A 21,115-nucleotide genomic window follows, 5' to 3' on the forward strand; every position below is an offset into this window, starting at 1 on the left:
GGTTTGTCGAGTAATTGGGTCGACGAACATTGTCCTACCATCATAATGAATAGGAATCCTATCATAACACTGTTCAAGAACCTGAAGTGGTGAGTTTCGTTTTGGACAGTGGTACAGCCAACCTATGCTACCATCTGTGTCTAAAAACATCGAGCGGTTGCCGGTTAACATATATCCAGCTAAACGATTGTTTTGGATAGCCTGCATTAGTATCATTTGTTTTTGAGTTCGATCAAGTTCGCATTGCTCTATGACCAAACCTTTCCATGCTTGTTTTATTTGCATGTAATTGTGATATATGACAAAATCCATTTTTACCGCAAGGTTAAGATCATAGTCTAACTTGTCTTTGTCTAAGTGTTCCCATGCAACAAAACCATTGTCGGATGTTCGGATCTGTTCATCTGAAGGCTTCCTATTAAACCCATTTACACTTAGGCTATTGTCAGGTTCAACACGAAGTTTATGAAAAAATTGTTGAGTTTTTGTTTTATAAGGTTTGCCAGTCTTCATATTAAATCCGCCTTTATAAGAAACATATAAAGAATCTAAATTTGTTCTGTAAATAAATTCTGGTTTTCCACACACCTTTTCTTTTTCATCAATTACTCTAATTTTTATGTCCATTTCAGCAGGAGAATACGTTCCTGGTCCTTCATAGGGCGTCTCCGATTTTTCATCACTCACTATGAAATACTGTACGTTACCAAGTTCGTTTTCATGTTTTAGCATTTTTGCGTTTTGTGAAAATCTTTTACAAACTATACAATTTTCCGGTGCCTCCCAATTGTATGCAAAGGGGTCGAGTGATGTCGAATGACAACGTCCTTCTGAGAGGGCACAAGGAAGTTTTAGTCCCTGACTGTTATAGACAGTTCTGTCATTAAGATCAATATCAAGTACAGTTTCTTGCATCAGGGTTTCAAAAGAGAAATGTTTAATTTGACCACGATTATCACAAGATGTTGATGATTCACCTTCAATATCAACTCCCTGGTTTTTATAGGAGACAGTTTTTATTCCATGTTTTATATCAATTTCCATGTCTTCATCGTCAAATTCGGTAACAGTAATTTTTCCAGTTTTATTAGCATTTAGGCATTGTTCGGGTGAAACAATAATATCGTATGTTATTATTGGAGCGTTGTGTACAATTGATGAATGAGAAAACATACCACAATTATAACGAATGAGCATTGCAGTGACTTTACACATAAGTGCTTTGACAAAGGTCCGATAAGACCGCTGATAAAGTGTTACATGTGTATCAACCATCTGAATATTTTCGGGTGTAATTTTGCAAGGAGAAACTTGTGTTAAAGCATACATTTTGTTTTCTTTCATTTTAGAGCAGTCATAATGAATGACCCTAAGTTTGTTAGACACGTCATTAATATCCTCAAAAGGAGGTCCAGTAGCGTTAATAACTATAGAAAAAATACAAAAGTAGAAAAGACTTATAAGTAAATAAGAAAAATAGAGTTTATCAAAACAAGGATATCTTTTCATCCTGTTCTTTTTTTAGCGCTTCAAGTCGGGAATTAAGGCTATGAGTTGTAGTTATAGGCACTGCCAGTAATTGTTGACTGGATTTATTGCTACCTAAAACAAAGTTAAGTAAATCCGGCTTGATAGCGTGATGGCGGCTTGGCCGAGCGACTAGAAGTTCGCCTATTATTATTATTATTTTCTAAAGTTTGTAAATTAGAAGGTCCTTGTTCCGATGTATTAGGGCGGAGAGGACTTAAATTAGGGTCTAGAGGTATTCTAGAATTGTGCTGTGGGCAAGGAGTTGAACTTCTTGTTCGACTACCGCTAGGTAGGTGTGTTTGGACTGGAGGTGGGTTATCACGACCACCTGAACTTGCTTCGTTGAATCCGGAATCAAAATTGGTAGGTGTTCGGTCAGGGTCGAAGGTCTGCACAGGGGAGTCTCTTCGTATGAAATTATCCACGGGGAAATATTCGGTGTTAGTGGGGCTTTGGAAGGAGAATTTAGTCAAGGGACTATTGAGTTTATTCATCTGACTTGTCATTAGATTATTATAAAATGTGTCACAATTATTTTTATCTATACCATACTCTAGGGTTAACTCTGGTATAGTTTCAGTATCTGGGTAGTACTCGACTAGGTGATTTCTATGAGCGACCTTCCTGGTGGCCGGGTTGCTATCTAAAGTTAATTCATAGTTAACATTGGTTAGTTTTTTTTCTACAGTATAAGGTCCTGATCTTAGTTCATTTAGTTTTTTTGACTTTCCTAACTCAATTTGATGGTTTTCCATTAGAACTTTTTGCCCAACCTCAAGTGGCTTACCTAATTTGTGTTTGTTTCTATGTTTATGTGCGCGGTTATTGTTTTCTAAGCTCTTTTTATAAGCGTTATTGTATATTTGTTTGAATTGGTTTTCTCGCATAAGCAACGAATTGTTAATAGTCGGTGTTAGAAGTTTGTCAATTTCGGTGTTTTTTGAGGTTTGCAAGGTATGCCTGTGAAGAGGCAGGTCTTTGCAAAACTCGGAAGAGCATGTGAGTTGTGAATTTCGTAGGAGTCCTAACTTAAGTGACAGAGGTATCTGTGGTTTTTGTCCGAACACAATTTCATAAGGTGAGATTCCAGTACTAGCATTTGGAACCGTGTTATGAGAAAAAGCAAATTTTGGTGCCAGTTCGTCCCATTTACCTCGAGCTTGTTCTAGAAAAATTCGGAAATGTGCTCCTAGATGTTTGTTTTGGATCTCGACTTTACCATTAGTCCAAGGCGCATAAGCAGTTCGAGGTGCGGGTGTTATACCTAATTCATGAATGTAACTCGCAAAATCTTGGTTCATTAATGCCGAACCCTTATCATAAACAAGTTTTTGTGGTATTCCAAAAGACAAGATGAACTTTTCTAAAGCTTTTATAGTGTCTACTGCGTCTGTGGAATGTACGGGATATACTTGAATGAAACGTGAAAATGAATTGACAATAACTAAACAATGGTGTTTACCGTTCGATGGTGGATTTAAAGGTCCTTTATGATCAATATGGACCGTATGAAAGGGGAATGGGACTGTATCAGTCCACTTTTCGAGAGGTGCTTCGTGGATGTCTCTCCGTTTTTGTTTATTTTTTTGGCATTCAAGGCAACCAGCAATTAGGTTTTCAATCCATTTATACATTCCGGGCCAATAAAAAAATCGTTTTACATTAGCAAGTGTTTTATCTAAACCTACATGACCTGACAGTTCACAATGAGCTAGCTGAAAAACTTTAAAGAACAATGACAGTGGTACACAAATTTTTAAGTATTCAATATCTGGTTCGTCTGTTTGTTGTTGAATACATAAGATGTTACCTACAAAACTCAGTTTCTCAAAGTTATTAATGTACGACATTATGGCTTTAGATTGTCGGAATTCAATTTTCTTTTCATCTTTGTTATTGTTCGTCCTTAATTGGCGAATTTGTTGTATCACTGGGTCTTTTAACTGTTCTTGACAAATTACCGATGTATTTAAATCAACTTCTTTAGAGAAGATTGTCAGTTTATCGATGAGTTCTCTTGCATCTTTTATTTTTGGATTTTCGGGAAGTTTTTTTTGCTAATTCGGTTTTATCTATACAAGTGCTATTTTTCACGAGAAAAACTTTATCGTATTCTAGAGGGAATCTGTACTCCGAGTCTGTGGTGTTAGTTTGATCAATGTAGAGTTTGTCAAAATCTAATTCCGGTGACTGGTTCTCATTGAACAATTCAAATTCCGAAATTGGATCAAAATTTTGTTCGGTTATCCCTTCATCAGGGTAGGAATCAATTTCTGTATAATGATCAGACGTTTCGTCTTCCTCCTGTTCTGACGCAGGGGTTATTTCATGTTTGCGGTGACGCCTATAGTGGTTAATTGATGAACCATACGAGAAATCTTCCGAAATATTGTTTATTGAGCAAAGTCTGTTTTGATTATTGTCGTACTTTTGCTTTACCATTTTGTCATTTTTGAAAATGAATTTGTCGATACCCGTTATGCTTTGTTTTAGGATTGGAAAGAAGTCATCAGCTGGTCCCTTTTCATTATCACGCAAAATGAAGTATTTTTCCTCGTTACCATGCTCATCGTAAAAACTAATGTCTTTTGGTATCTTTTTGTGTTTAAGTTGATACTTGTCCAGATCTTTAAGTTTTACATTGCGACTTAGGATGTCGGGAAAAGCTAAGTTTTTTCCTTCAGTCCAAATAATTTTCAAGTTCTGGAATTGAGAAATTACTAACTGGTATCTAAAAAACCTGTGAGAGAGTTTTCCTCTTCTACCCCATAGATACATTAAAGGCTTATGGTCTGTGTACACGTATATAGGATGGGGAGAACCAATTAGGTAATGCTCATAAGTTTGTAATGCCGATATTACACCGCAAAGTTCGCGTGCTGTGGTACTCATTTTTTGTTCCTCTTTAGTGTAAATTCTAGAATTAAAAGACACTATTCGTTTCCCTTCTGGAAATTCTTGAATGAGAATTGAGCCTACTCCTATAGAAGAAGCGTCTACATGCACGTGGAAAGGGTATTTAGTATCAAGTATTGCTAAGATAGTATCTTCGCTAATCCTGTTTTTAATGTCGTTAAACAGTTTTTCGTGTTCTGTTGTCCAGACAAATTTAGTTTCTGTGCGGGTTAGGTCATAAAATGGTTTGCAGTCAACATGCAAATTTTTGATGTACATGCTGTAGAATCCTAAGCAACCTAGAACTCTCATGACATCACGTTTGTTTTCAGGCGACTTAAGTGCTTTTAAATCTGCTACTCGCTTCTTGACTGGTTGTATCCCATCTTTACCTACTACATGTCCCAAGAACTGTACTTTCCTAAGGAAAAATTTAGTCTTTTCAGGTTGAGCTTTTAATCCTGATTTCCTTAAAAGTTCATGGTACTTGTCAATTATTTCAAACATTTCGGTTTCATCTTGCGCTTGCATGATGGTGTCATCAATGTAGGTTATAGCTTGTTTTTTTCTAATTAATGGTGCAAAATGGATAGTCATTATACGACTGAAGAAATTAGGTAGACCGCATAGACCGTAAAATCCGCGTTCAAATGTGTATTGCTTTGGACCAATTACAAAACTTACCAGCTGTTTGGTTTCCTCAGTTAGAGGGACTTGGTTATAGGCTGAACAAAGATCACTGGTTGTGAAGAAATTACCTTTTAATCTAGTTAATAGACTTCCGATTGGTTCGAGTGGCCATGAATATCGACTAAGGTCTGTTATTGAATTCAGGTATCGGGCATCTAAAACCAGTTTTACTGTGTTCCCCTTGGGTAGGATTATGATTGGATTAATAAATTCTGATCCCATTTCTTTATCATTACCCATTTCCCGGATTATACCTGTTTTACACAGTTGTTCCAAAAGGTTTTCTAGTTTTTCCTGATAATGTAATGGTACTTTGGATGGTCTTTGTTTTGTCAAAGTTGAATTAGGTAAAAGTTTAACATGAAACTTTTGTTTTATCTTTCCAACATCGTATTTGTGTTGAGAGTAAACGTCTTTATTTTTAGTTAAAGTCCTCAGTAACTTGTCTAAGTTTTCGTCGTTGATATCAGCTTGACTGAAATCAAATTTTTTGAGAAACGCTTGATCGGTTTTGTCAAATCTGTTAAGTTTTTCTTTGGGAAGTTCAACGGGTCTGATGTTCTCATCAGTTGTTTCTAATTGTGGCTTAAGATCCTTTAGGTCGTCGCTAAAGTCTGTTTCTAATTCGTAGTTGTTGGTAAAATCTTGTTGCCTTTTTCGCTTTTCTGTTTTGTTTTGTTTTTCAGGAGTTTTGCTTGCAAAGAAATTTTGAATTTTTGAAATTTTTGGACCTTGTTTTTCACTAACATGGAATATTTGATCCCAATTAGTGTCACTATTCATTAGGTGGTTTATGAATGCAACGTTGTCAACTACAGAAAATTCTGGGTCTTGTCTAATTTCAATGTCTTCTAAAGTGTGCCCAATAGGACCCTTTTGGATGACAACCTTGTTGTTTAGAGGATTGTTTAGCATTATTGGTAATTCCTTTTCTTTTCTAAAACACTGAACATTGTAAGTATAAATTCCTTGAGCTTGCAGTTCACTTCCAATTACGAAGGAGGTTCCCTTTCTGAAGAATTCATTCGGAGGTCTAATTGATATTACTCGAGTTGATTTTGGTGCTAATGGTAGTTGCTGGTCAAGAGTTACAATTTTGTAAGAGCTAATGTATAGATAGCTTTTCGTTTGGTATCTAGATAATGTGACGGCTACTTCAGGGTAAGTTTTTAAATCAATTTTTGGAGTCGTTATGTCAATCGATTTTACTGTAGATTCAAGGAAATCCATTCCCAACAAATTCGGCTTGCAACCATCTTTTGCTGAAACCCATGTGGTAACTTCCACTTGATACTTTCCTTCAATGTCGAAAGATGTTTTGAAAGTAATTTGACCTAGAAGTTTTAGTTTCTCACCATTAACAGCTAAAGTATGATTTTTTGAAGCTTTCATCTCAATGTGTTGTAATTTACATAGTTCAAGATAAGTGTGGTAATTAATTATAGAGCTTGATGCTCCTGTGTCCAATAAAAACTGTGTTTCTAAGCCGTTATTTTTATTTTTGTCTCCGATGGATTGGTATAAATTAATATAAATATGTGAGTAACTTGCTTTGTTATCAGTAGTGTTTATGAACGGAGACCTGTCTAGTTTAAATACTCGTCGTTGTGATTCTCATTATTGTAATAGTCTCTGGAAGTTTCACTGGTAAAGTGAACTCGAGGGCTTCGCCCTTCACTGTTATCTCTTGAATGAGTATTATTGTTTTGTCTAGTAGGTGTCCTATCCCGGTCATGGTCTCTACTCCTATCACGATATCGATTATCTGATCTTGGAGGACCGTTGCTTTGTCTATCCCTACTATTTTGCCTATTGTTATCTCTGTAAAAGTTGTTTCGATAGTTATTTTGTCGTTCCTGTGATCGGTTATCGTAAGAAGATGATCGATAATTGTTTGAAGAGTTTGATGGGTACGGTGATCGATGTCGGTAGTCTGATCTACAGTTGTTTTGATAATTGGATTGACTTTGGTTATAACTATTTCTCTGTCTGTCCCTAGAATTTCGATTGTCATAATTGTTTGATTTGTAATTTTGTTGACCTGGTGAATGGCTCCTACTACGTTTATAATTATCTGTGAACTTTTCTCGTTGTTGAGGTGGGTTTCGGTTTTCGTTTTTAAAGTCCTTGTACTTAAAGCAGAAAGCTATTGTGTGACCTGAACGTTTGCAAAACTTGAAGAATCTAGTCTGGTTTTGTTTGAATCTGGGATTGTCGTTGTTGTATGTGGCGTTTATTTTATGATCCTTCATTAGATTTGCAATTTCTGTGAGTTGGTTTTTTAACCCTTCTATTTCTATTTTATTGTCGATACTACTTGAGGCAGTACCCGTGAATTCACTGCTAACAGAAAAACTTAAGTCTAGTTGCTACATGATCCTGTAATTGTTGCCAAGTTGTAGCTGGGTTTTCTATTAACCGCTGATGTGCCTTTTGCTTGAGTGTAGGTGGCGTTAATCCTCTTACAAAGTACTCCATACACTTAGCGTTACGCTGGTCGTTGTTAAAATCTGGATCTGGCCATCCTTTTTCAACTGCTTTTGTTACTCGGTGTGTATAGCTTTTTATCAACTCATCTGGTTGCCTTTTAATACTCTCGACTTCAATTCTTTTCCTATACTTGTCCTTTGCATCAGTAAAACGGGTAATGAACTGATTTCTAACTTCGTTCCATGCTAAACCTGGTGCTAAGGTTTCAAACCATTGGGCTGCGGGCCCACGCAAAACCGAACCAAACAATGCTTTTTGTCTAGCGTCGTATGCTGCTTGCAAATCAGCATCCGCAGGATCTCTTGTTCCTAGTGAGAATTGGATTTTTCTTTGTATTAAACTAAAGAATTCCTGGGCATCTTCAGATGGATCTAAACCTGTAAATTTCTCTAACGCTATGTCGGGGTACGCAACAACGTTCGCTGCCATGTTTTATTTTAGTGTACGAAAAGAATATTTTATACAAAAGTATTATTAGTTTGGGTAATTAGTGTAGAAAATATTTTTGTTATAACAATTATGTAATAAAACGCTAATACTAAAGTAGAAAGTTGAACTGTTTGTTTTGTGTTATGAATTTTATTTGTTTAGGACCGTTTAATGATTGTATTTTAAATTCAAAGTTTTTGCCGCTATCAGTACTAAAAATTTCAACCCAAGAGTAAATATCGGTTTGCTCAACGGTAAAATTTAATAACCAAGGATAAGTGCTTTCAGAGTGTTTAAATTCAACAGAGTATTGGTGAAATCTGTTTATTTTTGAAAATCTAATTTGTGTGACAAATTCTGTTTTTATAAGTAATTTAACTCTATCTGGTAAACTCGGATCGTCAGGAGAAACGATGATGTATTTGGGTTTAATGATTTTTAAGACTTGTAAACCAAACGGGGGAATTTTATTTTGGTGGCTCATCCACACACAAGATGATAACGTTTATGCTAATTCTATCACACTGTTCTGATTTCTTAGAGCACACAAAAGTTCCTTAAAGTTTGGGTTGGTCCACTTGTAAGTTATGTAGATTTCAGTTTCTGTTTCGCTAGAAGAGTGATGGTAAATGCATAAAAAGTTTCTGTTCTGGTCAGTTAAATAATATGAAACTTTGCCTATTTTGTTATGTACTTTAATACTTATATTTAGATCTTGAACGTTTACTTTAATATATGACATATAAATAACATAGAACAATTGTTTTTGTTGTTTTTATTAATGTATTTTTGTATGAAATTACACAGAAGACAGTATAAAAACGTTTAGTACGGGATGTTTAGTACATCAGTAGTAGTATTTTTGTAGCTATTATTGTGTTTAAATATTGTTTCTAAAGTGCTTGTGTCTGTTAATGACCGTATTTTAACATGAGACAACAACTTTTCTACGATAAATTTGTGTACAAATTGGGTTAAAAAGGCTATTTTACGCTGTTTTAATTAATTATCGGCTAAATTTTCTGCGGGAATCTCGATCACGCTGATTTTAGTTTTTAACAAAGTTAGTAAATTCTGAAAATTTGGGTTCTCAGATGCATAGGTTATACAAAAGTCAGCGGGAGAATTATGTTCAAACACGTAGAAAATAGCTAAGAAAGTAATTCCGTCAGTAATAAACCGTGTTATTTTACCCCTTCTAGTGTTTTCTATTGCTGTTAAATTAAGATGTTCTACAATAACTATTCCAGTTTGGTCCATGCACTGTTTAAAACCTCTATTGGTGAAATTGTACTTGTGAAACCAGTTAAAATGGGGGAATTCTCATCAATTTATGTTATTTTCAGGCTAAAAATCTATGTTGGGGGGATAAAATTTAGTTTAAAACCCGTTATTCTTTGTTAAATGTGAGCCTTATTGAGGTTTATGTGGTCAAAACTTGGTTAATATTTACTAATTTTGTGTAAAAATGATGTTAATATGGCTATTTTCTTGAGTAATATTGGTTTAAATTGGATAAGAATGATGTTTTTAAGGCTTAAATCTGATTATTTTCCGTTAAATTATGATAAGAGTGACTTTAATTTTGTTAAAATCTGGTTAATTTTTGAGGATTTAAGTCAAAATAATGTTTATTTGGTTAAATTTTGATTAATATTACCCCACCCGGGTCAAGGAATTGATAAAACAGAGTGAATATTCAACTAAGGAAGGCTTAAATTTAACCAGAATTGGGTTAGTTAATGTGAAAATGCAACAACGTGTGCTTAAATGTGTAGAAAATTAGGTATAAATTACACTAAACACGTATTGGGGGGATGAATTCTGGTTAAATTTACGTTAAATTGTTTGAAAATGCTATATTTTGGTCAAAAATTTAGTAAAAATTAGACATATGTTACTCTAAATATGATTTGGGGGGATGATTTCTGGTTAAAATTCGGCTATTTAGTGTGAAAATGCTAAAATTCTGCTGTGAATTTGGTGAAAATCGGCTAAAGTTTAGTTTAATTAGGTGTTGGGGCGGTGAAATTTGGATAATTTTTGGTTATTTGGAGTGTATATGCTACAATTTAATCATAATTTTGGTGCAAATCGGGTCGGAAATAGTCTAAACAAGTTTTGTGGGGATAAATTCTGTATAAATTCCGATTATTTAGAGTGAAAATACTAGAATTTAACCATAAATTTGGTCAAAATCGGGTTAGAAATAGACTAAACAGGTTATGGGGGGATGAATTTTGTATAACTTTCAATTATTTAGAGTGAAAATACTAAAATTCAACCATAAATTTGGTGAAAATTGGGTTAAAATCAAATTAAATATGTTTTGGGGGGATAGAATCTGGTTGAATTTCGGTTATTTAAGGTGTAAATACTAAAATTTAACCATAAATTTGATGAAAATTGGGTGAAAATTAGGCTAAATAGGTTTTGGGGGGATGATTTTTGGTTAAATTTTGACTATAAAATGTAAAAGTACTTCAATTGTTATATAAATAAACTAAAAATTGGACATAGATTACCCCCACCCGGGTCAGAACAATTTTACAAGAGCAAAGAATCAGTTGCCTGTTACTATTTTAGTGTAAATTTACTGTATTTCGGCCGTAAATTTGATATAAATTACTCTATTTGTTTGTCTATTAGTGTGCTTTCACTTCTGTGGTAGTGGTTATTTGACTATTTTAATCCGATCGGATAGAAAAACAAAAATTCAGGCGTGATTCTTTCCTCTGGGCGCACCAGTTATCAAATTTGGCTGGGCTGCTACAGATCGCACAATACGGGATCTCTTTATGTATGCCAGTCAAACTTGACAAAAGATATAACAAATCGAAGGCAAAGATATATGCCTAAGACCTGTCTGTGCCATAAGTCTCAATTTAAAATAGTTGGGGGGCTGAAAGTATTTAATTTATAAAAGAGTAAATATAATATAACAGCTTACTGATTACCAGTTGTGTAGTGATGAAATGGAGGTGAGCTGCTGGGCGATCGTTCACTTGGGTGTTTCTTCAGTTATGTTATTTGTCGAAAAAGAAAGTTATAAAATTAAATCTGGAATTATTTGTCTAAGTTATTAAACAATTTTGTTCGACTATTTTATTGTTAAAGTGAAGTTAAATTTTGAGAAAAATGAAAGCAGTTGTCTGCTGCTTGTCTCTGGGAGTGATTTCTGTCTCTCTAATTTTATTCCGTCCCACTTCGCTGAGAGAAACAATTAATTCCTCTCAGCTCCGTTTGGGCCGATAGGGAGCGAATCACAAACTCACGTTCATAGTGAGGTGCTTCCTAATTTTCCTATTGGCCGAGAAGGCAAGAGAATTAACTCTTTTTTATCTCACGGAAAAATTATTGAAACTCCAAAAAATAATAAAAATCTAAAAAGCTGAGAGCATCAATTATTGATTTCGTAGGCGCCTGTTTTCTGCTTTTCCCCTCTTCTAAAACCGCAACAATTATGGTTTTCTTGGGGGCTTTTTATGAGACTCTATTGTCTTTTCCCCTGAAGCAATCTGCTTCATCTTTATTGAAATTGGGGGAAAAGATCTGCATTGCAACTGTCAAAAACAGAAGTAATTTAAATCAAAAGAAACTGTGGTTTTACAGGCCGCCTACGTTCAACAATGTACATTTTCTATCCTGGATATAAGCGAGGAGATCCAGGCCTAAAGTTGTGTTATTTAAATAAGTCGAACTGAGTTGTTTAAATACTTGTGTACTGGTAGTCTTAACAAGCGTTAGTTTGTTTAGCGCGCGGCGAAAGAATGGTTAATTAGCGCCTAAATACGTTCGCTCTAATGCGAGATTAATTATCCGCTCATTTGTAACGGCTCTCTTAATACTACAACGCTCAAAACTTTTCCCAAAGTTCGCTTAAAAAGAAAATCCTTAGTGGTCGTTCGCCTCCAACTAATAGGGTGATATTAATGAAACGTTGGATCTTCTGGCAATCAGCCATAAACTGAATGATGAAGTGATACATAAATGAATGACATAGATTTCAAACTGGGCCAACCAGTTACAACATTAGTATAAACTATCTCGGGTTTTGCAATTAATATTAAGACTGCCAACCAGTTTTGAGTCTGATTCGCTGCCGTGACCTCCTCCCTCACTGCTGCTCATTCTACTATGTCCAGGGGCAGCTGAGTTCATCCTCAGCTCAGGGGGCACGTTAGTCAACTCAACCACGTGGATTGGTGCTGAAAACAAACAAAAAATAAAACAAACATATTTACTACAATAACTTGCCCATTCTGGCTTAGGTTTTTTAATCTTGCAAATCAAGTAAAACTTTTTTGTTATGTTCTTTTTCCAATTTTTCTGTTGCCAACACACTACCATTGCCACTGTATACTATAATATACGATGACATTACAATTACTGTTTCTTTCTGTAGCTGTTTGCATTGTTAAATTACTTGGGTATTATCGTACTTGGTAACTGTCAAAATCTGACAATTTTTGCCGCGATGATTTGAGAAAAAAATTAGAAAGGCTCACATAATGTATTTTAAAATGCATTTCTGCCCCAGAAATATGAAAGTAGATTTTTATTACTCCCAGGTTGAGGTCATTGTTCAAAATGACTTATAATACTATAACCAACCAGTCCATTTTTATATATGGAAAAAACCAGGCGGACTGAAATCACCTACAATCGTATCAAGTACTTGTTCAAATACCCTTGTAAAAAATCATTCCTGGCCAAAACGGGATATGATCCAGACTTTAGCTCATTCAAGTTCATGAAAACGCTTAACTTAGTTAAATGTACATTCAAAAATCATTAATGGACAGAAATGGATTTCCAAACTGAACGCAATATTTTTGAAATAAAATCACTGAATGCCCTAAATTGTTGTAAGAATGTACGATAAGTGACATGTAAATGCAAGCCTTGGAATTTCGTCTAATCTTTATCCAAAAGTCGGTCTTATTTTTACCCGGGTCGAGGTGTGACCGCCATTCAACGCAAAATTATGTAAGATAAGCGGTGAATGCGGAAAAATTTGTAAGATAAGCGGTGAGTTAATGCGGTGAAAAACCTCTATCGCTCGGTAGCGGTGAAATTACATAAATTCACCGCTTTGAAAAAAAATGTCCAAATTATGTAAGATGAGCGGTGAATGCGATGAAATTACATAAATTCACCGCTTAACTTAGTGGTGAACTTCCATAAATTCACCGCTTAGCAAAAAGTGTAAAACGCTTCGAATTGTCTTTTGTTCAACGAAGTTAAGATACATTTATTAAAATACGACTGAAAATTTACCCACAATTAATCATACATCTTTTTGAAACTTTTTTTAAGCGGTGAATTTATGTAATTTCACCACTAGAGTAAGCGGTGAACTTACATAATTTCACCGCATTCACCACATTTCAACGCTAAAAATTATAATTTCACAGCTTATCTTACAAAATTTCAGCGCGTATGTTTTACATGAACGAGAGTGAATTTGATTTAAAGTCGAAACAAATATGCTAGATCTTAGTGAGAAGTGGCGTAGTGGAAGAGGAAGTTGCTGACTTGAAGGAGGTGAGAGGTTCGAATCCGTTCAAGGACGGTAACGTATACTAAGAGTTGAAATAAGGTACATTTTTGTACGTTCACCGCTTACTCTAGCGGTGAATTTACATAGTTTCACCGCATTCACCGCATTTCACCGCAAAATTATGTATGAAGTTTGTGGGGAAAAACCAACTTTGCACCATTTATCTTACATATTTTTCCAATTTTTTCTCGACCCGGATAAAAGAAGTACGACCTTCTACATCAAAAAGTTGATTAATATGATCCCTATTTTTATAGGAGCTACAAGCTATGAAGATTACAAAACACTTAGAGATCTTTCTTTGCGGTCAATAGTTGAAAAAAGCAGTACATGAAAAATTGCAGCTTTGAAACGCAAAAATTGATTGTTTTCCATGTTATAATAAGTGTTGTTTCTATTTCATTGGTTCTAAGCTGGTAAAAATGATACAACAAGCGTCTTCTACGGTTATTCTTCTTGTAATGTGTTTTAATCGTGGACAAACCAAAATTTTAAAAAGAGCGTCGTTTTTTCTTTGGCTGTGGACAATTTGCAAGCGTTTTTTTTGCGTCCTTGGTCACCAAAGCTCATGAAATAATATTAAATAGCTTATACACTCACATTGATCCTATGTCAAACTTTTTTTTCTCGTCTCTGGGTGGGCAGAAGGTGGCTCGTGTTTCTGACTGAATGTGGCTTGCTCATCTATGTTACAAAATTGGTGCGTCAATGGGGCAGACTTTGGCTCGACCGTTAGTATTTGGGGCATTAATATTTTAATATTGCTCGTTGAGAAATCCTTGCCGGTGTATGTTTGAACTTACCGTACCCACTGTGTGCGTACCTCCCCCCTTCCGTATACACAAATGTCTGCGTCATAAACGATAACAAGTGAAGACCTCGACCTTGGCTCACAAGAAAAATAGGCAAAAGTGAATCGTTTATGAGCAAAATTCAAAATCTTGGACGAAACCAGAAAATCTCTGCGACTCAAAGAACTACCCTAGTACTATTGTGTCTTGATTTTTCCTCGCACTTTCAGGAGGTAGGACTGACCAGATAGTGCTGGTTTGCTTTCGTATCCCCCCGAGAACAGACCCATGACAGTTGACTCATCTATGTTGTTTGAATCCCCTCCCAACTCAGCCACCCACTGACAGAAGTTCTCTGTCACTTTCTGGATGTGGGCATCCTAAAAACATAGGATTTGGTCGTATGCAATTTTCTTCGGGTTTTTTGTCAGCGCAATTAGCTCTCTTGATATAGAAAAATGGCACGCTTTAAAGTCCTGTTCCTGCTCTTTGGATTTTACAAAGTTATTTTAAATATTATCAAAAAGTTAAAACTGGACAAAAGAACACAAATTCTCGGAGAGGAAAAATATTTCAAAAAAGGTGGATTGGAAAAAAAGGTGTTGGATATTTTGTTTACCTATTATTTCAGATGGATGTTTTTTGTTGGTCAATCAATTGTTCCAAAGAAGTCAATGCAAAATTAAAGACAGATCAATAACATAGCCATGCTGCAGGAATTCAGTACTACTATATTCAATAACATATTCTAATGTATATTTGTATCTGAAATATTTTTGTATCCTAGTCAATTATTGGATTACGTACAGCTTGGGTCATGTCCCATTAGAGAAATGTTTCCAAGAGAAGAAGGATGTAAAAATTCTACAATAAATTGGACCAAAAAATTGCTGCTATTTTAGCACAAGTCTTCAAAATGCAGTTCTTAGAATGAGAGCCTTATTCGTCCCCAATCATTACAAAAATTTAAGCTCGGTAGATTACATCTCCTTAAATAATGGCAAAAATTGAAATTTTGCTCTGAATTGAAGTCGTTAGAGAAAATGTTATGGAGAAAATGTTATGTTAATTTCCTTGTTCGTAGTAGAGAAGCAGCGCGTTATGTCCACTTCAAAAAATCAAAGCAGCATCGAATTCCGAGAAAATTATCACAAATTGTCTCGGACACCGATTTAAATTCTATAAAAGTTCCGCGAAAATTACTGACTCATTTTTGTCATCAATCAAATTTGAAATTATCCGTGCTGATCAAAAATCATCCAACAGTCATCGCGACTTTTTCTAATTAAACAAAAAACTAAAACCCGAGAACATTTTCATTACAGACCTCAGCTGGTGTCAAGGCTGCACTGCCTCCTGCTGCTGTGCCTCCCCCTCCCCCACTTGTAGCACCTGCAGACTGTTGCTGGTGCAACTGGAGCTGCTGTTGCTGTTGTTGTTGACGGGAGACAGCAGCCGGAGGAGGTCCACTGGGAAGCCACCTGTATCCATTGGAACTGCCTCTGTTTCCATAGAGATTGGATCCCATTCCTCCATCGTCGTCAAATAGATGTCGACTCAGAAGATCGCCTGGTTCCGCTGATCTCCTGAAATCTCCTGAGGCGAAGCTGATGATATTCAGATGAGTTATAGCACGTGTGGATTAGAAGGAATGGTGTGATCATTTTCGGGTCTTTCCCATTATAGCCCCCCCCCCCCCCCCCCATGAAATTATAGCCCCCCATTATGGTATAATTACTCCGAATGGGGGTATAGGTTATCTGACCACTAAGCTGGGGAGGGGGGGGCTATAATGGGAGAGACCCTCATTTTCTAACATGAAAAACATAATTCATTTACTGCATAAGCCCAGTCGAGATCTCAGGGGGTGATGGCCAAAAATTTTGTTCAAATGCGCCGAATGTGCGCAAATAACGTAATAAATGCGCTGGGTAAACAATTTTTCAGCACTTGTCAACAAAAAGTCAACATTTATGTTAACACACTTTTGTATCTTACAAAAAGTCAACACATTTTTCAGCACACCTTGCTCAGTTCCTGCACTATCAATATCTTTAATTCAGCAATTCAAGTAGAGGAAAGTTCCAGTCATCAATTCCACGCTTGCCCGAGTCGATTTCGTACTTTTTAAAATTCCTACTAGATTTTTATCATTTGAAAGAATGTTGCAAGATCAGCATGCAAGATGAGATCCGATCTCGATTTGTGTAGCCTGTACACTGGACCTCATTGCTTGTCCAGCTCCCTTTGCGACGGCCCATAAAAGTTAGTGCTGTTAGAATACCGTTTTTGGACCAACATATATCGATCACTTGAACGGTAGTCAAAGCTCATTGTATACAAAATTTTCAGAAACAACTTTTCCGCTTCTCTGTCATTTCATATTGTCTAAGATTTCAATTCGCGGAGTATTTTTTCAGAGATAACTATTTTCAGAGATAAATTTTTTCGACCATTTTTGTATCATTCGCAGAGCGCTCTCATTCACATTTTGCTTTTAAATTCCAGTTAGTAGCAGTTATTATTCCAGTTAGAAGTGAGTTACTACCATTTCAACAAGGCCAGGTATGTTAAATAAGGGACAGAAAAAACAGTAGAATCATGGGGAGAATGTGATGCAAAGTTAGTTTTATAGATTAGATTGACAGACAGGTATGGATGTGTTCAAACCATAGCTGTTTGGCCTTGAGTACAGATGGCCAAGTATAAGCATCATTGGCTATCTTCTCTCTCTCCTCAGCTGCTGCCAACTTCTCTTTATCACCTCTCGCTAGTCTGTAAATGCAGGCACCATACATGCATGCACATGCAAACTACTAAAGAACACACGCGGTTTTGAAACATGCAGCCGGTTCACCCGCGGCACAGCCTGAAATGTCTTTGCAGATAACACTGTCAAACTAGCCCGCAAATGATTTTAGAAAATAAGATTTTCTAAAGCTAATGCTGAATTTTTACTAGTAATAACATGTTACTAGTAATGTTACCAGTAAATAAAAAAGGCAGTCAATGTAATGAGAAATTTGTTCACACTAAAATTGAAGTTCTACGCTGAAATAAAACCACTTCACTTTTTCAAAGGACCAAAGTCAAAGGCCGTATATGCCGCGCATTTAAGTAGAATCAGGTTGCAAAAAATTTGGCAAAAATTCCAGTTTTCCTTAAAATTTCACCAAAATTTTACAATTAATACGTAAGACACATATTATAAACGTTCGTGGAACTTTTCGTTGATGGGAAGGTTTTTATAATAAAAATAAATTTTGTATTATGTCCCGCTTGTGAAAAGAAAACTGTAAGCTTTTTGACGTGTAAAGTGTAATCGCAGGCCTTCATATTATTGAATATAAATGAACAGGAGAGCTGATTGAATTTTAGTGCCAAGATTTAAAAAAGATTAAGAATCTTGTATGTTGTTTCTTGCAAAGAGAAATAAGTTGTCGAGTGAGAATTGTAAGCATTTGATGTCGAAAATGTTAATCCAAGGAAAAGTGTCGTCTGATCAGCTTAAATTTTAATTGGTAGTCTCGCACAAGAAGTACGAGGCATAATCGACATCCAAAAAACCAACGCTCATCCAAAACCAGCTTAGACAGGCTCAGCGGAATTTAAAATTTGAACTGCTCGCGCAGTATTGGGGTAACTTTTTCACTTCTCTATGGTGAATGATGACAAGTTTTTTGACGCTTAAAAATAGGTGACAACTACTCCAATCCTAAAAGTTAGAAAAAATATTCTGAGCCCCAAAAAGTATTCGTCCTATAGCCAATTTTCACAAAATCGTTGTTTTTTATTTTCAAGACTAAACACATGTTTAAAAGACTATAAAATTCAAGTGGCTTGCAGTCATTTATGTCCAGAAACTAAAATTTGCATTCAAACAATCACACTGCGCTTTCACTTTGTAATCCTGAACAATTTTTATACCTACACAAGATATTACGTTTTTAAGAGTGTGCGGTTGCTGTTTGCATATGAATGAGAAATGAGATTGAAATTTTATTGGCAGCTTCACCTGCAACTGGACTAGTGTGACTACAATTCTTTTTACAAAATTGAACCCATCCAGACTTTCATTGTAGCCATGGACAATTCAGAAAGGTCACATTTTGAGCGCTTAATTTTTCTCTTTTCTGCCCTCTTGTGGTAATAAGAAGTAGGACAGTGAACTACTTCCTTTGTTTTGGATAATAATTTATTATAAACTATTGCCTCGGTACAACTACAAGCATTGATTACAGCTCTCAATATTTTGTTGATTTTCTATAGAAGATTTTCAAATAAACCATTTTTGTTCGCTGAGCAAACAATGATTGATAAGAGATGCGTATGATGTCATAACTCGTTGCAAGATTTATCTACATGCGATACTAAATGTGTTTAAGATAAAATGAAAGTGGAACAGTGATTGACATCAGTTGACTCACCAAACATAATCTTACAATTATTTGTTTGCATAGAAAAAAACAGCTCTCCTACGAATTTGGTCAAATTTTCAAATGCAAAATAAAATGTTTTCCCAAGAAATTAAGGTTTGTTTTTGGATGGGTAAGTTGACTAAAAAAGCGGCATAGCTGCAAATGAAAATAGCACAGGATAAAAACGCAGCGAGATTTTGAGAAGATGATAAAATGGGTAAAAGATTAGAAACCTAGCCGTTCAGTTGAGCTCAATTGTGTGTTACGTTCTTTAACAACATTTCACTTACTGACAGTTCGTTTTGGATTCTGCTTCTAGGACCCAAAATATCCACTCTTCTTTTTCTTAACCATTCGTTTGACAATATGTCATGTTGACTATTTAGACAATTAGAAGGAAATATTTGACTCTTCTCTTTCTGATGATATTTTCAAACGATGCTATTTTGTTTCACAAAAGGAACCATACACACACTTTAGACTGCTTTTATAAATTTTAAATCTGAGGAACTAATTGAAAGCTGAGTAAAATAAATCAGTTCATTACGCTGTTGTTGAATGTTTTCCGCCAATTTTTTACTTGAAAAGTTGTTGAATGTTTTCCGCCAATTTTTCATTTGAAAAGTTGTTGAATGTTTTCCGCCAATTTTTTATTTGAAAAGTAAAATTTAAGGTTGCTTCTGTGGACTTTGTTTTGGTTGGAACAAATACGATTTTGGCAAAAAATGCAAACTGAAACATTGCATGAAATCTGATGACTCCATCTAAATCGTAGAACTAAATCGTTCTAAAGCCGTAATGACAATGCAGTTTTGTTGCAATCGTCAAAGCAGCTTTGAAACAGCAAACTTTATATTCTTTTCATTTAAAAGTTTGCATTAAAGTGATACAAGAGGTTGGCTCCAACTAGAATCATTAAAATTTTTTGCAGTACTACTTCAACTATTTTCGAAATTTTGCTTGTTCAGATCAAGAGAAGAGCCCGATTGTGTGATTCTATGCGGACGAATTTTTGAAGACCCGATTGTATGGGTTCATTGGAACAAACAAATCAATTTAATTGCGTGATTAACATGGTGATTGGTGACTTCTGGGTACAAACTTGATCATAATTTATATATATATATATATATATATATATGTGTGTATATATATATATATATATCTAAATATGTAATATCATATATATATATATATATATATAAATATATATATCTAATTATATATATATATATATATATATATATATATATATAAATATATGTGTATATATATATATATATTTATATATGTAATATATATATATATATATATATATATGTAATATATATATATATATATATATATATAAATATATATATACATTTTTAATTATATACATAAATATATATATATGTATATATATATATATATATATATATATATATATTTATATACATTCATATATATATACATATATATATATACATTTATAAAAATATATATATATATATATATATATGTATCTATAAATATATATACATAAGTGGATATATATATATATATATATATATATATATATATATATATATATTTAAAGAGAAGAAGGGACTAGAAAAAACTAAATAAAAAAACTCTTTTAGATACTACATTTAGGACCCAAAATATCAGCTCTGATTTCTTTTAAGTTAATGCTTTTGACAATATTTTATGTTGACTCTTTATTCCAATTAAAGGAAGTAACTGAATTTTTTTTGATGGTTCATATGTTTTATTCATACTATATTTTTAGAATGTATGTTTAACTTATTAAAAAAATCTGTTTTTTTTCAGAATTCCGACCGTAAATTCAGAGGAACATTAAGAAACGAATAAGATATTTCTCTGTCAAAAAAGTGATCAACCAGTGGCCTCATGAGGATGTGTACAGCAAACTAAAATGGTTCATGCTCATTGGATCGACTGTGTCAATCTAACTGCTCATTTTAGATAAACTACATACCGATAAACAACAAATAACTGCTTGAGTAAAAAAGTGATTGCATTAAAATGCTGAGCTGTTGAATTCTCTCCGCCAATTTTTTATTTGAAAAGTAAAACTTAGGGCTGCTTTTGTGGACTTTGTTTTGGTTGGAACAAATAATGTTTTGGAAAAAAAAGCAAACTAAAACAATGCATGAAATCTGATAACTCCATCTAAATCGTAGAACTAAATCGTTCTAAAGCCGTAATCACAATGCAGTTTTGTTGCAATCATCAAAACAGCTTTGAAACAGCAAACTTTAAATTCTTCTATTTTAAAATTTGCATTAAAGTGATACAAGAAGTTG

General features: G+C 34.6%; 1 protein-coding gene across 2 annotated transcripts in view; it reads right to left on the bottom strand.

Annotated features, from left to right (window-relative positions):
- Positions 1-21,115, bottom strand: part of LOC142345800 (uncharacterized) — an 81,873-nt gene that overhangs the window by 51,461 nt on the left and 9,297 nt on the right. The window contains exons 6-9 of one of the 2 annotated variants that reach the window (XM_075398163.1): positions 17,059-17,163; positions 15,716-15,974; positions 14,633-14,768; positions 12,115-12,242 (exon numbers count right to left, since the gene is read on the bottom strand). In XM_075398163.1, the coding sequence (XP_075254278.1) occupies positions 12,115-12,242; positions 14,633-14,768; positions 15,716-15,974; positions 17,059-17,163 (628 nt within the window). The remainder of the gene's footprint in view (positions 1-12,114; positions 12,243-14,632; positions 14,769-15,715; positions 15,975-17,058; positions 17,164-21,115) is intronic. The other variant, XM_075398165.1, reaches the window with a different exon arrangement.

Source organism: Convolutriloba macropyga, chromosome 9, assembly GCF_964194025.1.
Source record: "Convolutriloba macropyga chromosome 9, txConMacr16.3, whole genome shotgun sequence".
Classification (NCBI taxonomy): domain Eukaryota; kingdom Metazoa; phylum Xenacoelomorpha; order Acoela; family Convolutidae; genus Convolutriloba; species Convolutriloba macropyga.